Consider the following 18,267-nt stretch of genomic DNA (forward strand, 5'->3'; position numbering starts at 1 on the left):
AGTTGCCAACTATCCCACTTCGCTGTTCGAGGAACTTTCTAGGTGGATGTGGCATGTTCGAAGAGCTGCGCATAAAATTGTTTGGGAGATAATTTTCATCTGGTGATTTTCCAAGCATGGTCCTCTTACTGCCGGTTTCACAAACGCTGGTTATCTTTGAACAGAGATCAAGGGTTGCTAAAAGTTAACGCTCGATTCTGTTTTACAAACGTTAGTTGGTGATGTAATGAATGGTCCAGTGACAATAACTCCCGTTAGTGAAGCAGAGTTAAGCGTTAACTTCAAGTTAAGGGACCCTTAACTCAGTTCAAATGTTCATCGGCGTTGATGAAACCGGTCCTTAGTATGTTGACCAGTGGTTCAACTGTGTGACCGAGCTGTAGACATGGACCATGTTTTTATTGCTGAAGCCATTATTTATCTGTGGTGTTCAGTGCACTTAATTACTCGAGCAGATTTCCAAATGGGAAGCAAGTGTACTTATATCACCCACTTTGCGTACTTTGCGTATAACACATTCTGTAGACAAAGCAGTATGTTTGCATTGGGGTAGTGTTAAAACTTGGGCTGGCTGGTGTGAGATTCAGAGTGATAAATAAACCAGTGCTGAGAATATGAAAGAGACTGACATAGCACACACACTGAACTGTGTGTTGTTGCGTCAATATATGCTCGTATATCTTTCCCCTTCCTTCCCTTTTATCTTCCCTTTCCTTTTTTTTTTTCTCTGCCAATAAATTCCCCCCCTTCCTTCCTTCCTTCCTTTTGTGATGGCCCTTCTTTCCTTCTTCTGTGACGACCCTCCTTTCTTTGCTTTCCTCTCAACTTCAACGAGAGAGACGTGGAGAGGAGGGTACATTAACCAGTAGAGAAGGAAAGCGAGAGGGCGAACGATATAGGAGCATATGTTGATGAAATGAACCTTGGTTGTGTCAGTCGTTTGTTTCCCAGCACTCGGGTATTTTTTGCTCTTCCTAAGCTTGCCATTTGAAAGCGGTTTTTAGGGTAAATATGAGGTGTCCGTGGGCTTGTCCAAGTAGGGTATGCATTTGATCCAGCTGAGTAGAGTGCGTAATTTAAAACAAAGAATAGTCGGTGGGACCAGAAGTAGGCGGAAACAAAGCAGAAAGCGCCGTGGGCCATTGCAGCATATTGTTCTTTGAGCGTGAGAAGTGCCCACTTTTGTTTTTTCGTGACTGTTCAAATTCCAATACTTCTATTCACAACAAAAGTTGTGCGATAGATGTTTTTAGTTTTTTTGTGGTTAAGGGCACCACTAGAAGTCGTGTGCACCCTACGGTTCTCTGTCCGGTGGCGTTTCCTGCAGATAAGCACACGGTTCTATGGTCTGGATATGTTCCACGCTCCTGGAGGTTGAAGATAAAGTTCGAGATATAGCCTCGCAACCAACACAGTTGATGTGGCAGTAATGAAATCAGAAAAGCCAGGGCCGAGCCTCCCCAATGAATATTGCCTTCGCTTGTTCACGTTGCGACTGTCACTTGCATGCTGGAAACGCGCAGGAGGGATGAGATGTGGCCTGGTCACGGTCGTCCGTACGTAGACGTACCTTGCATGCTTTTTGTCGACCTTTGTTTTTCTGACAGAGCAATCTTTCCTAAACGTTTGCGTAAGAAATTCCTCGTTAGATTGTAGTCCTTGTTTACATGTGGCAGTTCAATTGTTAACTGTCTCCCTGCAATAATGAAAGCAGAAAGTGGTTAGGATGATCACCTTCCACGCCGAGACTGGGAGGGGACATGGGTTCGAATCCGGCACCGGCCGTGCTGTCTGAGGTTTTCCCTGGGTTTCCTGCCAGACTTTTCAGACGAATGTCGGCACAGTTCCACCTGCAGTCAACCCAGGACGCAAACTAACCCCCCACCCCCCTTTCTTCCACTCTTTCCCAGCTCTCCTCTCTCAGTCTGTCCACAGCTGTATGTTTTACGACATGGAGGGTAATGGATGTGTAGAAAATTGGCACCACGAGTACTAAAACTCATCTGGCTCTGACACAAGCTCCTTGCTCACAAGTTAAAGGGGGGAAAAGTTAAAGGGGTTTACTAACGGTTTACGGGTAAACTGATACGGGATGGGTACGGGTAAACTACTGGTTTACGGGTTTACCAAGAGGGGTTTAAAAGCGGGGCTAGAGTGCAGAAATAGAATGAAAGGTGCACTTACTTTTACACCAACACAGAACGAACGTGGTTCATCCATTGTGTTGTTTGTGATATATGTGTTAACGAAGCCGCAGTTTTGCACCTTCTCAAGAAGCACCCCAATGCGGAGGGGACGTTCCATTGGTTTCCTCGAACGATGTCCCACGATAAGTGCACAAATATTTTCAGGAGACCTAAGCACTCTGAGAACAGAGCTTCACCGCGTAGCATGCTCCTAGCCGACCATCATCCCGAATGACAACGTTCACTCCTTTGATTTGGTGAGAGCGGGGGTGTACGCCATTTTTGTGGCAATTAAGAACCATGCCACAGAAATGGCGTACGCCCTTCGTTTCGGCAAATCGCTGGGGGAAGGAACTATGTCACTCGAGATGATGGTCAGCTAGGAACGTGCTATGTGGTAAAGTTCATTTTTAAGAGTGTACGGCACTGCATTGTGTGGTTTTTTGGGAAGGAGAGGAAAAGGGAAAGTGTAAATTGGAGGTTTAGTTCGCACATAAATCACTAACGATGCAACAGACAAAATCTATTCCTTTTGTGTTGCTGTCAAGGCGATAGCTTTTTCATCCCGTGAGAAGAAATTTTTGCACTAGTGTACCTTTAGCACTATGGTGTGGTAGTCTTGCTACACTGTGGTGTGGTTCAACAGTCTGCAGGAACTTTAACTTCACCTTTTTCCTTTTTTTGTATTGTGATATTACTCAAGCCAAGATAACACATAGCATAGATATACTTTCAAATGTGCAAGCCTGTGCACGAAACATCAATGTCCTACTGCAAACAATAACTGAATATGAGGCACTGCTGGTGCTGCAGCAACAGGCAACGGTTGCAATGATTGTTCTCTGGGTACTATCAAATTGAGCCGTAGTCGTGTTGAACTTAAGAAGGAAAACAAATCTAGTCCGTCACCCCTCAAAATATTACTGCGCTGCAGATAGGATGGCTGGACAGAGAGAGGTCACGGTCGCTCCTCTGCCAGATAATGTAATCCATCATACTCAGTCTGCTTCTGTATTGGCTGTTTAGACTGGCCACATGATGCTACGCTGCAGTATTTCTCCTGGCATGCCATTGTGTCTCCCTACCTCCAACGGCGTATGTAGATGACAAAACTAGATTTTTTTTCCTTCTGAAGTTCAACACGAGTATAATTTTTTGTTTCTTGGGGCATTTTTAACCATAGTCCACCTTGGCCTTGAACACATGGGGAAAACTCTGTCCCCCATGTTATCATGCCATTGCTTGTTTATGCTTACAGAAACGTGTAGTGCTGCATCATCTCTAGAATTGTGCAGTACACACACCATGGATGTCACATTTTCCACTGTCTTACGAAGTACAGGGTGTGTCGCAGAAAGCAGCTTCCTCCTACCTTAACGCTCTTCATGTTGACACTCGCGTGTGTGATGCAACTGGTGGTTGCGGTGGTGGTTGTATGGTTGTGTGATGCAACTGGGATGCTGAGAAAAAGCATGAAAACTCTTTCAATGGCGTTCCATTGAGAAGCTCCGTTTGTGCTGTGCTCGGCACAAACAGCAGCAGTATCGGAGTCGTCAAAAAAGCCAGACTGTGGCAGGAATCGCCTCTCGGTTGTCGGTCGAGAGCACTAAAAGCTAAACCTGCGCCTGTTAGATGACGACTTGCCGAAGAGCCTCATTCAACTAACGGGATGCACTCGCTCTCGTGTGACACTCTGGGCCACATTCTCTCGCACACATACAAAAAACACGAGCGGAACACAAGGACGAGGTAGCGACACCTGGTGAGCACGATGGGCAGTGACTGTTCTGGTGCTTGAAACACAACAAAAGCCTCAAGGTGCCTAACACACGAACAATTTAAGTACGGCAGTCGTCAAAAAAGCCAGACAGCTGCGAGAATCGAACCACGCTACTCTCGATTGCCGGTCGACTGCGCCGATCACTACGCTACGCTGGCGTCTGCTTTCTGACGACTTACCAAGGGCTCTTGTTCAACTAATGGGACACGCACTCTCTCACTTCACATTGTTGTTGGAAAGCAGATGCCAGCGTGGCGTAGTGGTTGGCGCATTCAACCGGCATTCAAGAGTAGCGTGGTTCGATCCCAACTGCTGTCTGGCCTTTTCAACGGCTGCCGTATTTGAATTGTTCATGTCTTGGGCACTTTGAGGCTTGTGTTGTGTTTGTGTTTCATGCTCAGAACAGTTAACCTTCCATCACAGATTATTCCATACAGACAGATTAAAGGAACAGTGAAGGCCTCCCTATATAAATTGTTTTTGGTTGCGGCACGTTGTGCAAAAAGTAACGTGCAATCGTGAGAAAAGGACGTTCGTAATAGTTACCTGTTGCATGCAAGGTCTTTGATCTAGAAACCCCTATTCCTCCTTCGGAGACTCCCCTAAGTGTGCAAGTGATGCTGACGTCACTCCGCTGCAAGTAGCGTCGCTCTTTGTCCGTAGAAGACGAATTTTCCGTAGAAAATGAGAAGTCGTGGGTACTCGCTGTGTGTGACATCACACAGATCCGATTACGTCGCGCCAGCAGATCAGGCCAGGCCTCCAATATATCGCGCTGCACCGCTTATGGCTGCTTTTTTTTGTGGCATTTTTCTCTTTAATTACGCAGTGACAAGACGGCGTACTACGTGAGCCCGGTTGAGACCGAAGGAAGAAGATGTTTACTGCTGAGAATGTATGTTTAGGCTGTGGTGTCACTAGGGTGGGGGTGTGCGAACCGCACCGGGTGACGTGACAGAAGGGGGTGACGGGTACGCACCAGTACCTCTTTCTCTGCGGCGACAGGAGGAGCCCTCTGCGAGCACATGATTTTTTTTTTGGTCTGCGGTATGATATCGTTATTTATCGCATACCGTCTGGTATAGAAAGGGATCCATTAATGGGGAGGGGGGTGCCATGTACCCTAGTGATGCCACTATGTCTAGGTAAAGGCCTTCTAAAAATTTGTTTTGATGACTGCGTTGATCAGAAGTTAGGTACCTTTCAAGTTGGAATTCAAAATTGTGCACTGGTAAGTATCTTACTACTGTAACATATCCTTATTATGTTTCTCATTGTTTCATTGCACTGCTACATCGGTGTGTATTTCAAAATTTTCTTCTGCACTCAATACTGTGGTCTGTAATACGTTTCATTTGACATGAATGGCACTGTATATGTACTCGCTGCCCTTGTACTGCAATCCTTCAGCCGTATCCTATGGAAAGGAAAAGGAGGAGTGCAGAGAGCTGCACTCTGGAAGTGACATGCAAAACAAAGTGATGACAATAAATAAAATGTTGACATAACAGATTTTATTGCAAAGCCATTGATAAATAAATTAGACAAGCATTTGTAAATATGTGGTATGTATGTCGAGGGGCATCTGCCTGGCAACAGGACACAATAAACACCTGTTAGTAAGAATTAAGAGTGATTTCTCGGTTCAATTATCTGACAACATTCCAAGTGACTCTCTGTACTATGTGTTGACTGGACAATATATACATTTTCATGACTATGCAGAACTCTGTACACAGTGCACGATATAAATTCGAAATTGCTGAAAAGGTAGCTGAAAACAGATTCTCAACCACGGACAGTGTGCGTTTCGTGCTTGCAACAATATACAAGATGCACTGTGCAAAAATAGACTCCATGCCCAAGAATTCCATAATTTCTCTATGCTCTGCATGCCGAAATAGTTCAAAACACCAGAAACTATTTTATTGGCATGTAACAACGGCACTTTCAACACTTTATCCAGGTGCATCAGAATAAAATCTGGAACCTTTTGGTATTTGCAAAAAAAAATATATAACCATACACATATCCAATGTATTATTTCTCTGAAAGCACACTTAACTTGCGTAAGAGAAATACAGGTAAATAAGCATTGCACAACAGGTGTACAGTTGTGGAAAATACCTGATTGAGGTGCACAGATGAACCATGCTGGCTATACCAAACATAGCATAGCCTCACCCGTCTGCATATGCTTGCTCTGCTGCTTACTGTGAGATCGGTCTGATTGTGTACAAGTGTGCATCACTTTTGTCAGTTAGCATACCACAGCGTGGTAGTATATTCTGCAGTTCTTCGTCTTATTTGATCCTAGTGCCGCCATTTTTAGTCCTTGCGCCACGGAATTTAATCTTTGTTCTGCCACTTTTAATCCTTGTTCTATGGCATTCAATCTTCCGATAGGATGCTTGCCTTCAAACGTTATCTACAATGTAATACAGGTTAATTATTGTTTGTAAGCTGCTAAGGTGAATGCAGAAAGGATGCGAGAACTTTGGATTAAATCACATGGTACAGGATTAAAAGCAGTCACACATGGATTAAATGTCGTGGTACACTGACTAAAAGTGATAGCGTGAAGATTAAGATTAACTTCTACGGGACAGAGATTAAAAGTGGTGGCGTGAGGATCAAGTACGATGGGAAACACTGTAGGGTATACCACCACACTGTGTCACACATTTAGTTTTTCTAATTTGTGCTGAAACGCTTTCTATTCCGTGATTCTAAATGCTCAACTGTAAGGTGTAGCTCTACGAATTGAGGGCTACACAAAGCTCTCATACCTCTGCTGGTATGGTGTGTTCAGGGTCATCAGATGTGGAGGAAGTTCTGATGTCTGATTCACTTCCTGATGTGTCTGAGCTAGTGCTGGTATCCCTGTTTGCATGTTGAGCTGGCGTCAGCAGTGACGGAGGTATGGGCCGATCCTTCAGAACGTCAGGTACATAAAGCTAGGGCAAAGAAAATGCTAATATAGAAAGGACCAGGGAACAGCAGTAGAGCTGGGTGGACCCACATAGCGCGCAGCAGTTAGTATACCTGCTCATCATTGTCTTCAGTTATGACAGTGTTACCAGTGCAGCCACTTTCATTCGTGTGGAAGAGACTTGAAGCCTGAAACACATCAAGCTCAACTAAGAAAAAATTGTGCAGCAAATTTACAGAATAGCCCCTTCCAAGCAATATATTGCAATGAAACATCACGTGGTATGTGCTCCAGGTGTATTTGCTTTGGTCGCTATTTGCACAGCCCTATCCAGCTCCAATTAGACACACACACACACACACACACATAAACAAAAGTCACTTTATTTGCAGTTACAGACTGCTTTATTCGTGGCTGGTTAACTATCCTGGCTGAAAACGTATATTATTATCGAGCACCGAAATCCTGTACATTCATGTCTATTCATTAGGCATTGCTATCTCCACTCCAGGCGCTGGCTGTCCACCTTGGCAGTTCTCCCGAGTGGTTTGAGCTGTTTGAAGAGTGCCTCCAGCTGAGGCAGGTCTTAGGATCTTTCTTGGCTGTTTTGCCGCAGATTTCGGTGCTGTCGTAAGAACAGACACCTTCCTCGTTGGAGAAGGTCGCCCGGCGTACGATTTTCGTTTTGTCGCCTGCGTGGAGTTGTTCCCGACATTTCTCTCCCACTTATTTACAGTGCAAACCTAGCTGGCGTTATTTCGCACCCGTCTCACAAGACTGCAGAATACACCCAAGCAGCAGAACATCTTGGCCCAATATAGGACCAATATTGGCAATGCCGGCCTGAGATTGGTCCAATATTGGCAATACCGGCCTAAGACTGGTCCAAGATTGGCAATGCCGGCCTAAGGTTGGTCCAAGATTGGCAATGCTGGCCTAAGATTGGTCCAATATTGGGCCAAGATGTTGTGCTGCTTGGGCAGCCACTCACCACATATTTTATGGGACCAAAGTCTCTGAAACATTTCATCATTGCTTGGCCAATGAACATTATCACCGATAGCATGAAAACGATGCATAGCACTAACGTTACATTGCTGGCACCTGGAACAAAAAGGGTATGTGAGAATGTATGCTTCGAAGCTCAGACTCCGTTTGTTACCTGTCCGCAGGTAGAAGAATATGAAAAGCGAGAACTGCAGCAGAATCAGGGATATGATGACAAAGTCAATAGCGGTAGCGTGGATGTATTTGTTTGTCTTTGAGGGACTGTACACGAAGTAAATGTTGTACCGATCCACACAGTGCTTGAAACACAAGTACAGCAGGCCTGAAATACACATGATCCGATAGAGTCGATGATCCGATGATCCGATACAGCTTACCACAAGGTGCTATGAGCGGGCAGGACAGGCTGTAGATCATGATAATGGCAAAGATAAGGAGGTACCACGCGTAGTGAACTCCGAAATGGAACTCGAACAGGGACGCCTGTAGGTATTATGTAGGGAAGACACAGGGCACTTGTTTATCATTTCTAAGGTTGTGGTCTCATGCTACCATCGTATTACTTACTCTCTGAACAGCAAAGGTTTCTGCCTTTGATCTAGACATAAAGGTGTACAGCATGAAGAGGCAAAGCTGCGGGAAACGAATGAGTTCCATTGTCGTTCCCACAAACGAAGAGGTCACCACATAATTTATAAAAAATGCACCGCTATCTGGCAGGTAAAGGCATCTGAAATGCACAAAGCTGGATGTAAAATCTGCCCATAGACAAAATTTTTTATTATTTTTTTTCAATGCATAGGGTTCTTCGTTCTCGGGTTTTATGATTTTTCAAATTCAAAGGGGGGGGGGGGGGGACACACGAGAACTCGGGGACAAATTGAGCGCTACGATCTGTGATATGTCATCGGGGAATTTTCGGGTGAAACGAAAGGCATGTGAAACGAGTCACTGCTGCGACACTGGGACGAGAAACAATCTTTATATTACGGCTCGGAACTGCGGCAAGGAATGACCGCGGTGTTCAAACACTTGTCCGAGCTCTACAAAAGCTCGTCTTTTTTTCTCCTGCAGGAGGGGATTATAAAAGGTGGACAAATAGGTTGTCACAATTAGCTCTCTTTGCCGATATTATGATTCACTTTTACGATGGTTTACCTAGAACGACAAGTTGAAGGACCGCAAGGATTTCAGGTAGATACTGGGTTTTACCCGAATTCGTGAAGACTTGTTCGGGGGGGGGGACTATCGTGAAAAATCGGGTTTAACCCGAAAACGAAGAACCCTGCGCACGCATTGCATACTCACTTCCATAACTCTGTTTGATTGCTTGGTTTAAATGCCCAGCCAACAAACGCTTCAGCACTAGAAGCACAGTTCATAGCCACGGTTAGAAAGAAGTGGGAACCAAGCACAACACCATAGATTTCACGTACCTTGTGAGGCCCAAAGATGGTAGTATGAGAACCATGAAGAGGAGAAACACAAAGATCTTTTTCATCACAGAATGGTTTCTTGATGACCTAACAGTGCGTGTGACAGGAGGGGCACATGTATGTGTCGGCGTGAGATGATGTAGTTATAGCTCACCTTGTCCAGTGTGCGATGAAGACGTCTGACATAGTGACCATGGCAGGCATGGCAGCGGCTACCAGCCAGAGCATCATGGTTGGAAGGAATTTTGAAAAAAATGGATGCTGAAAATGGGAAGGAAGATTTTTAATGTAGCATCTTATACGTCCACACTATTTTATAATGTGTGGGAAAACCCAGCGAACTGGTGAAGGTATAAACTAAAAGGAAAGCCTTCAGGTCGGAAGCTGCTGATATTTTGAACAGAAAGTGCATCCTTCAACTGGTCTCAGTCGAACAGTCTGTCTGAAATATACACAGCTCGTGACCTGAGGATATTGCTTCAATCTAGTTTGTAATGTGGCCTCGTTATGAAGTGACTGTTGAACAAATAAGCTAAAACAATTAACGAGCTCAGCTATTGCTCAACTTATTGAAGTACATGCATGTGCATGTGTTTTTGCACATAGCAAATGATAAGCGTTAATAAATGTCAATAACAGGTAGGTTTGAGCAGTGCATCTCGAACGTCTGCATTACTGAATTTGTGTCTGCAAATGCAACTGTATCGGCTACCAATAAAAAAAAATCTTGCTGAAGCTGTGCCAATTAGTGCAACTTACCAGCGGCTCTGCAGAACGAAATATTCTATCCAGGTTAGACACGATTATGAAGGGCGTTGTCAGGAAAAACAGGACCAGGAAAAGTACAAAGTTTATGAAGAATGATCGAATGTACCAGGCCCACTTGCCAATTGCGAGGTTCTCCCTACATGTAAAAAATAAATAAATAAATAAGGAATTAGAAATAAGCAGCTCCCAATTGCACCATCGGGAACCTTACCAAAATATATCGCTCGGAGGTGGGGCAAATGTGACTTTCCACATACTCGGGCGCAGTTGCTTGTTCAGTGATGAGGATGGCATAGTGGAGTAACACTGGCATTGAGTTCTATAATCTTTGCACACCCTGCAGTGAAGCAGAACAAGGAAAGGTCAGACTTTGTTCACTGCATGCGTTTGGGACAAACAGGAGGGCACTTGATCAACTACTCAATGAACACACACATATATACACTAGAGAGGTTAACACAGTGTAAAATGCACTAATGGGATCCAGCAGGTGACAAAATTCCTTCAAATCTGACTTAGAAACAATGGCGCTAGCACGGAAATCGTTCAGTATGCATAGAGCCCTGTGTTTTCGGGTTTTATGTTTTTTTTTAAATCTTGGGGTAAAAATCTGGTTTTATTCCAGGAGCCGTAAAACAGGGTAAAATCGGGCGATATCGGGTGGAAAATTAAGAAAAACCGCCTCTCGCATTTCAGATGCACATGAGATGCGGAACAGCTGTGTTTATAGTGTTCTCCTGTACCCATATTGGAGGCTGAATTGGGACTTTGCCAAGTTCGTTTTTGAGTTGTTTTTTTTTTCGGGTTTTAGCCGAAGTGGTGACGATGCAAATCGAAGGGTAAAAACATGTTTTGCCGGGTTTTATCCTAAAACACAGGGCCTGACATATGCACTGCTGTTGTAATTTCAGTTGGCAGTTTTCTGCCCCCACAGGCATCCAGAAAAGGTACTATACTTACATAGCTGCCATTTCTTCAGTCTCAAAAGTAACAAAAACAAATCCAACAGGTCTGCTAAGGGCTCTTGAACGTTCTGATTCAACTTTTCCGAGGTAGTTGTGCTCTTCGTAAAGGTAGTAGTCCAATGCATCAACCTACATTTTGCAGGGTGTTACGGCAGTGTTGCACGTACAAAAGTTGAAAGATACCATTCTGCAGCCACAGGAATCACCAAATATCCACAGCCGTCCAAACTGGTGGGGTCTCATCTTGGGCCTCTCTCCTGTGGTGAGGATATGGTTCTCACACCACAGCCTGGCTTGTGTTGACACCTCTCTGCAATTATCCAGCAATGATGCAACATCAATTCACGGTCAATTGACGGCGATATGTGTCGCCTGCAAGTGTCTCACCTGCTGCTATCGAACAGCATGAGCTCTCTGATGTCATATGCAAATTGAATGTCTTGTATTATGCACTCTGGGTAAGCTTCGCTGAAAATGTAGAAAGAGAGCTAGTTCAAGATGGGAAGCGTAAATTGCGATTTCCTTCGCACTTAAAATTATCGTACTCAATGAATAAATCCTGTTCCTTTTGTATTGCTGTCAAGGTAACCGCATATTTCATTCTGCGGGACGGCATATTCGAAAACAAAATTTATGAAACAAAAAAAGTGAATTTTTTACCATAGACTCGACGCATTATGTCCTTTGCTGTTGTTGTGCAAGAAAACATCAAATCAAATCAATCAAAGTAAATCATCAAAATCATCAAATCAAATCGTTCTGAGAGGAGAAATTTTTGCACTTTAGTGCCCCTTTAAGACTACAGTCCCAGAGAAAGAACATAAGCCCTATTAGAGTTATGAAGACATTAATTTCCCTTTTTAACATCAACTCTGATTGCGCAAGTACTTCGAACCAACCTGAAGTACTGCTGAAACAACTGGAGGTTGCAATATTTCCTCGGCACTCCTACAATCATAAGTGTTCTTGTGACCTGCACAAAGTTGGTCAGATGACATGCACTGTGCACAACTATACAGCATATATCTCGCTGCCTGCTCACTGAGGCAACGACACAGTAAAAAGCTGTATAAACTGTGCCAAATATTCATTTACCCTGCTTTCTTCTGGGCGAATCTGAAGCTTAGCCGAGAAGTGGCGCATGAACATAACGCCCATGGGAAGAAACAAGAAAGCCAGCACAACATGCACCCAGAGACTTGATGCCCTTCGGAGTGGGATGGTCAGAACAAAGATGGTGTCGAGATGCATAAGATAATGTGCTTGCTAGTGCACAGCTTATTATTCGGTCTGTACTCACTTAGGATCGAGGTTACTAAGGGTGGTATGCACAAACTTCCTAGCATCTCCTTCTGTAATATATTCAAGTTGAATTTATTTTCATTTCAGTCATGACAAGGTCTTTGTAGAAACTGCTCTGCGGTATTGCCATACTGGATTCAAGTAATGGGTACCCACAAATTGCGGAACAGCGCAATATTATGGTACCGTATAATGTCTGGTCACTTCTTACCCATGTCTCCAAAAACGTGTATTGGGAGGATAATTCCCACACAGCAGAGACATACAATCAGGACAAACACTATGATGTGCCGCTGGAAGGTCAGGTATTGAACAGCGTCTGGTCCGTTTTTCTTGAGTACGTGTCTATCCCTAGAGCACAAAAACCACGCATGAAGGTCGTTTTCACTGGAACGGGGCCATGCAAGAACTCACTTTATCAAAAATATGGACCATACCCAGCTTAGAAGTCCCTACAAAATACGAGGACATTATTTTAGGTCCCCAATGTTCCCCAAAGCTAAATGTGTCGTGCCGTTTGACAGTAACAGTACATACAGTTTCATTTCTTATGGCTCCCTCTAGCGATTCCAAACTGTCGTCGTCTGCCGCGTCTGCTCTGTTCCCGTAAATGAGCTGAGACCAACTGTAAGAGATAACTGTCTGCTTCAGAGCAGTAATTATCAACCAGGTAATTTCCTCTGCCCGTTTTGCAATGAAAGCAGGATCCTTACTTTTGGTCTGCTCGATGTACCATTGCCATTCTACTATAGTTCTTGACAGTCCTGTTCAGAATGCTGTAAAGGCCCAGAAGACCCTGCAAGCATAATGTAGAATTTATACTTGTCTACATACTCCAGACCCCCTAAACTCTGCAGACATGTATCCATTATTTTTCAGCACGAAGCATATATTCTGTATATTGTTCCTCTCAATGTAGAAGTGCATTGTGTACCTCCTGGACTACTATGATCATCCTCTATTAGACACAGACTGTGCCACAAACGCTGCTCAGTTTTGTTCACGTGTGCATGGCTTGAGAGCATTGCATGTGGAGTGCAGTGCTCTATGTGTATACTTTCTACATGTTTCACGCATGCACATTTACGTGGAAGGAAAGAGGACGTTGTGACACCTACCACCCACATTCCGAAGTTGATAATGAGGTTCTCAGGGATACCTTGATAGCCTGGAGCAAGGGTAACCGAGAAGTTCCCTTTCTTGAAGAAGTTGCACTTGATGGTGCTTCGCTCTTCAAAGAGAATGTAGCCATCACTCTGCCAAGGCTTATGAGTCATTGTGCAGTGTGCTGCCTCTACACAGGTGGACACAAACATACCTGTTAGCAGGGCATATATGTCAGACACTTTCAATACGTACTGAAAAATAAATAAATAAAATAAAAAGGATATTGCTCTTTGCTTGAAAAATACTCTATTTAGACACATTTGTCACAGAGACACTTGTCCATGCAGAAACAGTTTTGCTTTGTCCCTTTGTCATATGCTACTGCTCATCCCAAACAGCTGTTCCATGTACAGCTTTATTTCATCGAAAATGTATATAGGCGCCGGGAAACAAATTGGCACGTGTTCCGGTGTAAGCCTTGATATGTACCTGCCACCGGTGCCTATAAGCAAGTTCCTAATCCTCTCAAAGAAATGTGCCACAGTCTGTGATTATGCTACTAACAAGCAGCGAAATGGTTTCGGTTTCTTGCGCGCACTGCGTTGTTTTCTGTACAATGTTCGCTCTTTACCTTTGGTTCAGTACGGACGCGCTGACGGCTGCTGAGGAAGTTCGAAGGAGATGTCTCTGCTAATTCGCTGCAAAACATACGTATCTGTACGGTATTATTTTAAAACCATCAATGCGCGCTCATGGAACCGTCATCTGGGAACCACCATTACCTATTAGAACATTCCGAAGCGCATGCGCGACGGTGCGTGCTGCCGTGCGTTGTCTGCAACGTCGTTTTCTGCGGCATGAGCATTTTCGCAATGGTTTTCTGCACCTTGTGTAGCAATTTCCCCAAATACAGTATTTCATGATGCAAACGTCCTCTGTTTCAAAAACGAAAACGGAACCATTGGGCCGGCGACGACAGCAACACCCAACGGCAGGACGCCAAACCACTGCTTGGACTGGTTGTGACGGGAATCCGAGAATTCTGTTTTCTCCAGTTCGAAGTAACGCTTGGAGGATTGTAAGCTGAAAGAATTAAGTTTTGCAAGCTTCCTTAATTTTTTTTCGACATGTGGCGCGCTACGGCGCCAATATCTGTCTCCACTGCGAGAAACGTGATCAACTAACTCAAACTAACTCAACCGGCGAAGAGAAGTCAGCAACAGCTGTTTCTGCTCACCACGCTGCTCACACATGACAACGAAGGTGTCCCTGTAGAGTTTCAGGGTCAGAGCACCACCTATTAGCTTCATAAATTACGTCATGGAAAGCTGGCAAGAAGTTTTAGACAGAGTCTGCGAACGCGTGAGACAGTGCAACAGCATTACGCGCTTTACGACATTGAAGACCTGCGAGGAGAAAGTGAAATTCTGCCTTCGTAGTGATGTGATTAAACCGATACTTCAGCAGTGGCTTAACGTTTTGTGCTCGGCAAAACACCGCAAGTTCTGGGAAAAGGCGTCAGAACTGCGAAGTGAAGGGAATATTTATTTCAACAAAAAACACTACGATAAAGCAGTCGAATTGTACACGCGGAGCATCCTTTCGGCGCCGTTTCCAGAGTCCCCAGACGCAGCTGGCCACTCAGACGAACTATCTTTAGGCTTTGCAAATCGATCTGCGGCATTTTTTCATTCTGGCAAATACCAACAAGCGCTATATGACATAGCCTATGCGTTGGAGTTAGGGTATCCCTCACATTTACACTTCAAGCTGTTTTTACGCAGGGGTCAGTGCCAGCTACGGCTTGGTGACCACAGTGACGCCTGTAATAGTTTTGACACCGCCGAAGAATGCCTGCAAAGGTATGCTCTTGAGCCGCCCAAGATGAAACAACACCTCAAGGAGATTGAGAATTTTAGAAAGGCTTGCGACGCACCACCCTGTTCAACGAAGCCTGCACACAATGAGCCACGTAAAGACGTACAGACAGATATCAGCCGTGGATGGCACAAAGAACTTCCTTCTTGTACATCAGCTGTTGACATGCTCTATAGTACAGAGAGCGGACGCTTTGTCGTGGCCAACACGGACATTCACCCCGGCGAGGCTCTCTTCATCGAGAAACCGTACACATCCGTCCTTTTACCTCAGTTTGCAAAGAGTCACTGTCATCATTGCGACAGGGAGCTCACAAACGCCGTACCTTGTACGCAGTGCAATCAAGTTCGTTACTGCACATTTGCATGTGCGAAGGCTTCGTGGACGGGATATCACAAGTGGGAGTGCGGGAACTTGGACCTCCTGTTCTCTATAGGCGTTGCGCACCTGGCACTCCGCATCCTTCTAGTGACCGGAATGCCCAACCTGGTCACCTATTTCCAGAACGTTCGACGCAGCGATTCCAGTGAGAAGAGCCACCCCTATCACGCCGTGTTCGAATTAGTGTCTCACTCTGAAAAGGTGCACGCGGAAGACAGTTTACAGTACTCAATCACAGCCGCTTTGCTGTATCTACTTTTAGATCGTGTCTCGTTCTTCGACATGCAGGAAGTATCGTCACGCTTCAAAGAGATGGACATCGACGAAGAAAAGAACCCTGGCCGCAACTCCTCTCTGGCGGAACGGACCGGCACGAGCATTAAAACAATCGTGGGGGGTCTTCTGCTACGGCACATCCTCCAACTCGTCTGCAATGCGCACGCCATCACGAGCATCGAATCCGACGCCGTTAAGGAAGACGACGTCGTCGTGACGTCTGCCCAAGTTCGCGTCGCGACTGCCATCTTTCCCAGCGCCAGTCTCATGAATCACTCGTGCAATCCAAACGTCATATCCGGGTTCATTAACGGCGACACGTTAGTTGTACGCGCTGTGAGACCAATCGGGGCGGGCAAAGAAGTACTAAACTGCTACGGACCGCATTATCGGAAGATGCCGTACTCCGAACGGCAGCAGGCCCTGCGGGAGCAGTACTTTTTTACGTGCACCTGCGACGCGTGCAGGGCCGGAGACGAACCCGACCAGAGGCTGCAGGCACTGAAGTGTGAATACTGCGAAGGTCCGCTCCGACAGCCCGACGGGAGCGGTAAGAGCGAGTGCGCGACCTGCGGTACCACTCAGGACTGCTTGGACAGGGAACAGAGGGTGTTCAGGATGCACGACCTGTACATTCAGGGTGTCCAGCTCGCGGAGAAGGGAAACCACGTCGAAGCGCTCGAGAGGCTCCGCAGGTGTCTCGGGTCTCGCGAGAAGCTCATGTACAAACATAATGTGAAGCTCCTCGAAGCGAGGGACGCGGTGGCACGCTGCTTATGTTCGCTCGGCGACTTCCGTTCGGCAGTGACGGTTCTGCGGCCTGCGTTGGAAGCGGTACGAGAGATATACGGGGAGAACAGCATAGAGCTCGGTCACGAGCTGCTGAAGATGTCCGACATCGTCGTGAATGCGATTCCGCAAGCTCATAAGGAAGACACGTCGTGTGGAGAGATTAAGGAGTTGGTGAAAGAGGCGGGATCGGTGATAGATAAGGCAGAAGAGATTTTTCTGCTCCATTACGGGAGGGCGCACAAGGCCGTGCAGGAGTTGGGGGACAAGAGGACACTTTTGTCGCAAGTTGTTGGTTATTGAAGGCTTTGCTCTCTCGTTGGTCAGTTTACTGTTGACCTTCAGTTCAGCAGTTTTATACCTTTTACAGTGTTGCTAGCTGGTTGTTATTGGACTGTGAGAGCATGACTGCACACTCAGTTGATATTTTTAGAAGAGTTTTGCAGCAAAGCACAGTTGTGCCGCTTTGATATAGACAAATGTTTTTAACAGAAATGTCGCATAGAGCAAATTCGAAAAAAGAAAACTAGCTTGTCTTGCTGTGAGCAAAGTGATTAGATCCTAATGAGTCCTATTATAATCAGAAATACCCTTCAGTCAAGCCTGATTGTTTAATGATTTTCATTATAGTACCTTCATTCGAACACATGTCAGTGAGGTCGAGTCTTTTATTAAAAAGCAGGAAATGGTGACCACACTGTCATCAAGGGACATACATTAGCCCAGTTAATCAATGGGCCTTGGCAAAAAGTTGTTATCCATTCTGGACACTTTTTGGCCTTCCTGCTCCCCAGATGAGCTTCAGGACAAGTTCCACACGTCCGTGAGACAAAAAGAAGACTGAGATTTGTTTCAGAAACATTTGTCCAGGTTTTTGCTAGCATCGTACGCAGAGCAATGCTTCCATATTAACGAGCAAAAATTAAGTGAAAGAGGAGTGGCTAGCAAAGCTAATGTGGCTGATATAGGGAGGCCAGGCTCTCGTGAATTATTATCCATTTACACGATGTGTTGAGAAAAGAGAATAGATGTGTTGTGCCAAATAGTAGGGCCCACTCGGTGGTTGTTAACATTAGTCCGTAAAGTGCACTTTGTATGCCAAGTGTTTGGGGCAAGGCTGTGGGCATTTCTTCACTGCTAGGGTAAGCAGCTGCAGTTACTGCGCAGCTACAGTATTAGGAAGTTCCAACTGTTGTAGTTACTATAAGAATTGTAGACAGGTGTTACTGTCATCGAAAAGAAGAACGAAAAGCAACAACAAAAAAGATACTCTAATAATGTTCTCCTGTATGCGCAATACGGTGGTCTTTCAATGTCATAAAAATATTTGTGACCCGGCATTAATTTTGTGTTGTCAACTGTAGGATGGGCCAAGACACATGTACTGTCATCAAGCCAGCTGTCCCAAAAAACGTGTCATTAAATTAAAAATGTCATTAAATAAAAAAAATTAAAACTA

The 18,267-nt window shown here is 45.1% G+C and overlaps 2 protein-coding genes across 4 annotated transcripts; one reads left to right on the forward strand and one right to left on the reverse strand.

Annotated features, from left to right (window-relative positions):
• Positions 1-5,460: 5,460 nt before the first annotated feature.
• Positions 5,461-14,277, reverse strand: LOC135401395 (calcium permeable stress-gated cation channel 1-like). Of its 3 annotated transcripts, XM_064633790.1 has the most exons (24): positions 14,116-14,277; positions 13,496-13,671; positions 13,091-13,173; positions 12,915-13,002; positions 12,792-12,829; positions 12,589-12,728; positions 12,376-12,427; positions 12,171-12,282; positions 11,975-12,048; positions 11,463-11,543; positions 11,259-11,385; positions 11,071-11,204; positions 10,322-10,447; positions 10,102-10,246; positions 9,497-9,603; positions 9,343-9,429; positions 9,215-9,271; positions 8,474-8,636; positions 8,284-8,389; positions 8,061-8,228; positions 7,890-8,002; positions 7,012-7,086; positions 6,756-6,923; positions 5,461-6,394 (listed from the first exon to the last, which is right to left on the reverse strand). In XM_064633790.1, the coding sequence occupies exons 2-24, from the start codon at positions 13,652-13,654 to the stop codon at positions 6,227-6,229; spliced, it is 2,571 nt and encodes an 856-aa protein (XP_064489860.1). In that variant the 5' UTR covers positions 13,655-13,671; positions 14,116-14,277; the 3' UTR covers positions 5,461-6,226. The 3 variants fall into 3 exon arrangements, with proteins under 3 accessions (XP_064489860.1, XP_064489861.1, XP_064489862.1); XM_064633791.1 differs by having other exon boundaries at positions 6,306-6,923; XM_064633792.1 differs by lacking the exons at positions 5,461-6,394; positions 6,756-6,923; positions 7,012-7,086 and adding an exon at positions 7,266-7,590.
• A 55-nt stretch (positions 14,278-14,332) lies between these two features.
• Positions 14,333-18,267, forward strand: LOC135401396 (SET and MYND domain-containing protein 4-like). Its single transcript, XM_064633793.1, has one exon. It carries the CDS (start codon positions 14,805-14,807, stop codon positions 17,109-17,111), a length of 2,307 nt encoding a protein of 768 aa, XP_064489863.1. The 5' UTR covers positions 14,333-14,804; the 3' UTR covers positions 17,112-18,267.

The sequence above is a fragment of the Ornithodoros turicata genome, chromosome 7 (assembly GCF_037126465.1).
Source record: "Ornithodoros turicata isolate Travis chromosome 7, ASM3712646v1, whole genome shotgun sequence".
Taxonomy (NCBI): Eukaryota; Metazoa; Arthropoda; class Arachnida; order Ixodida; family Argasidae; genus Ornithodoros; species Ornithodoros turicata.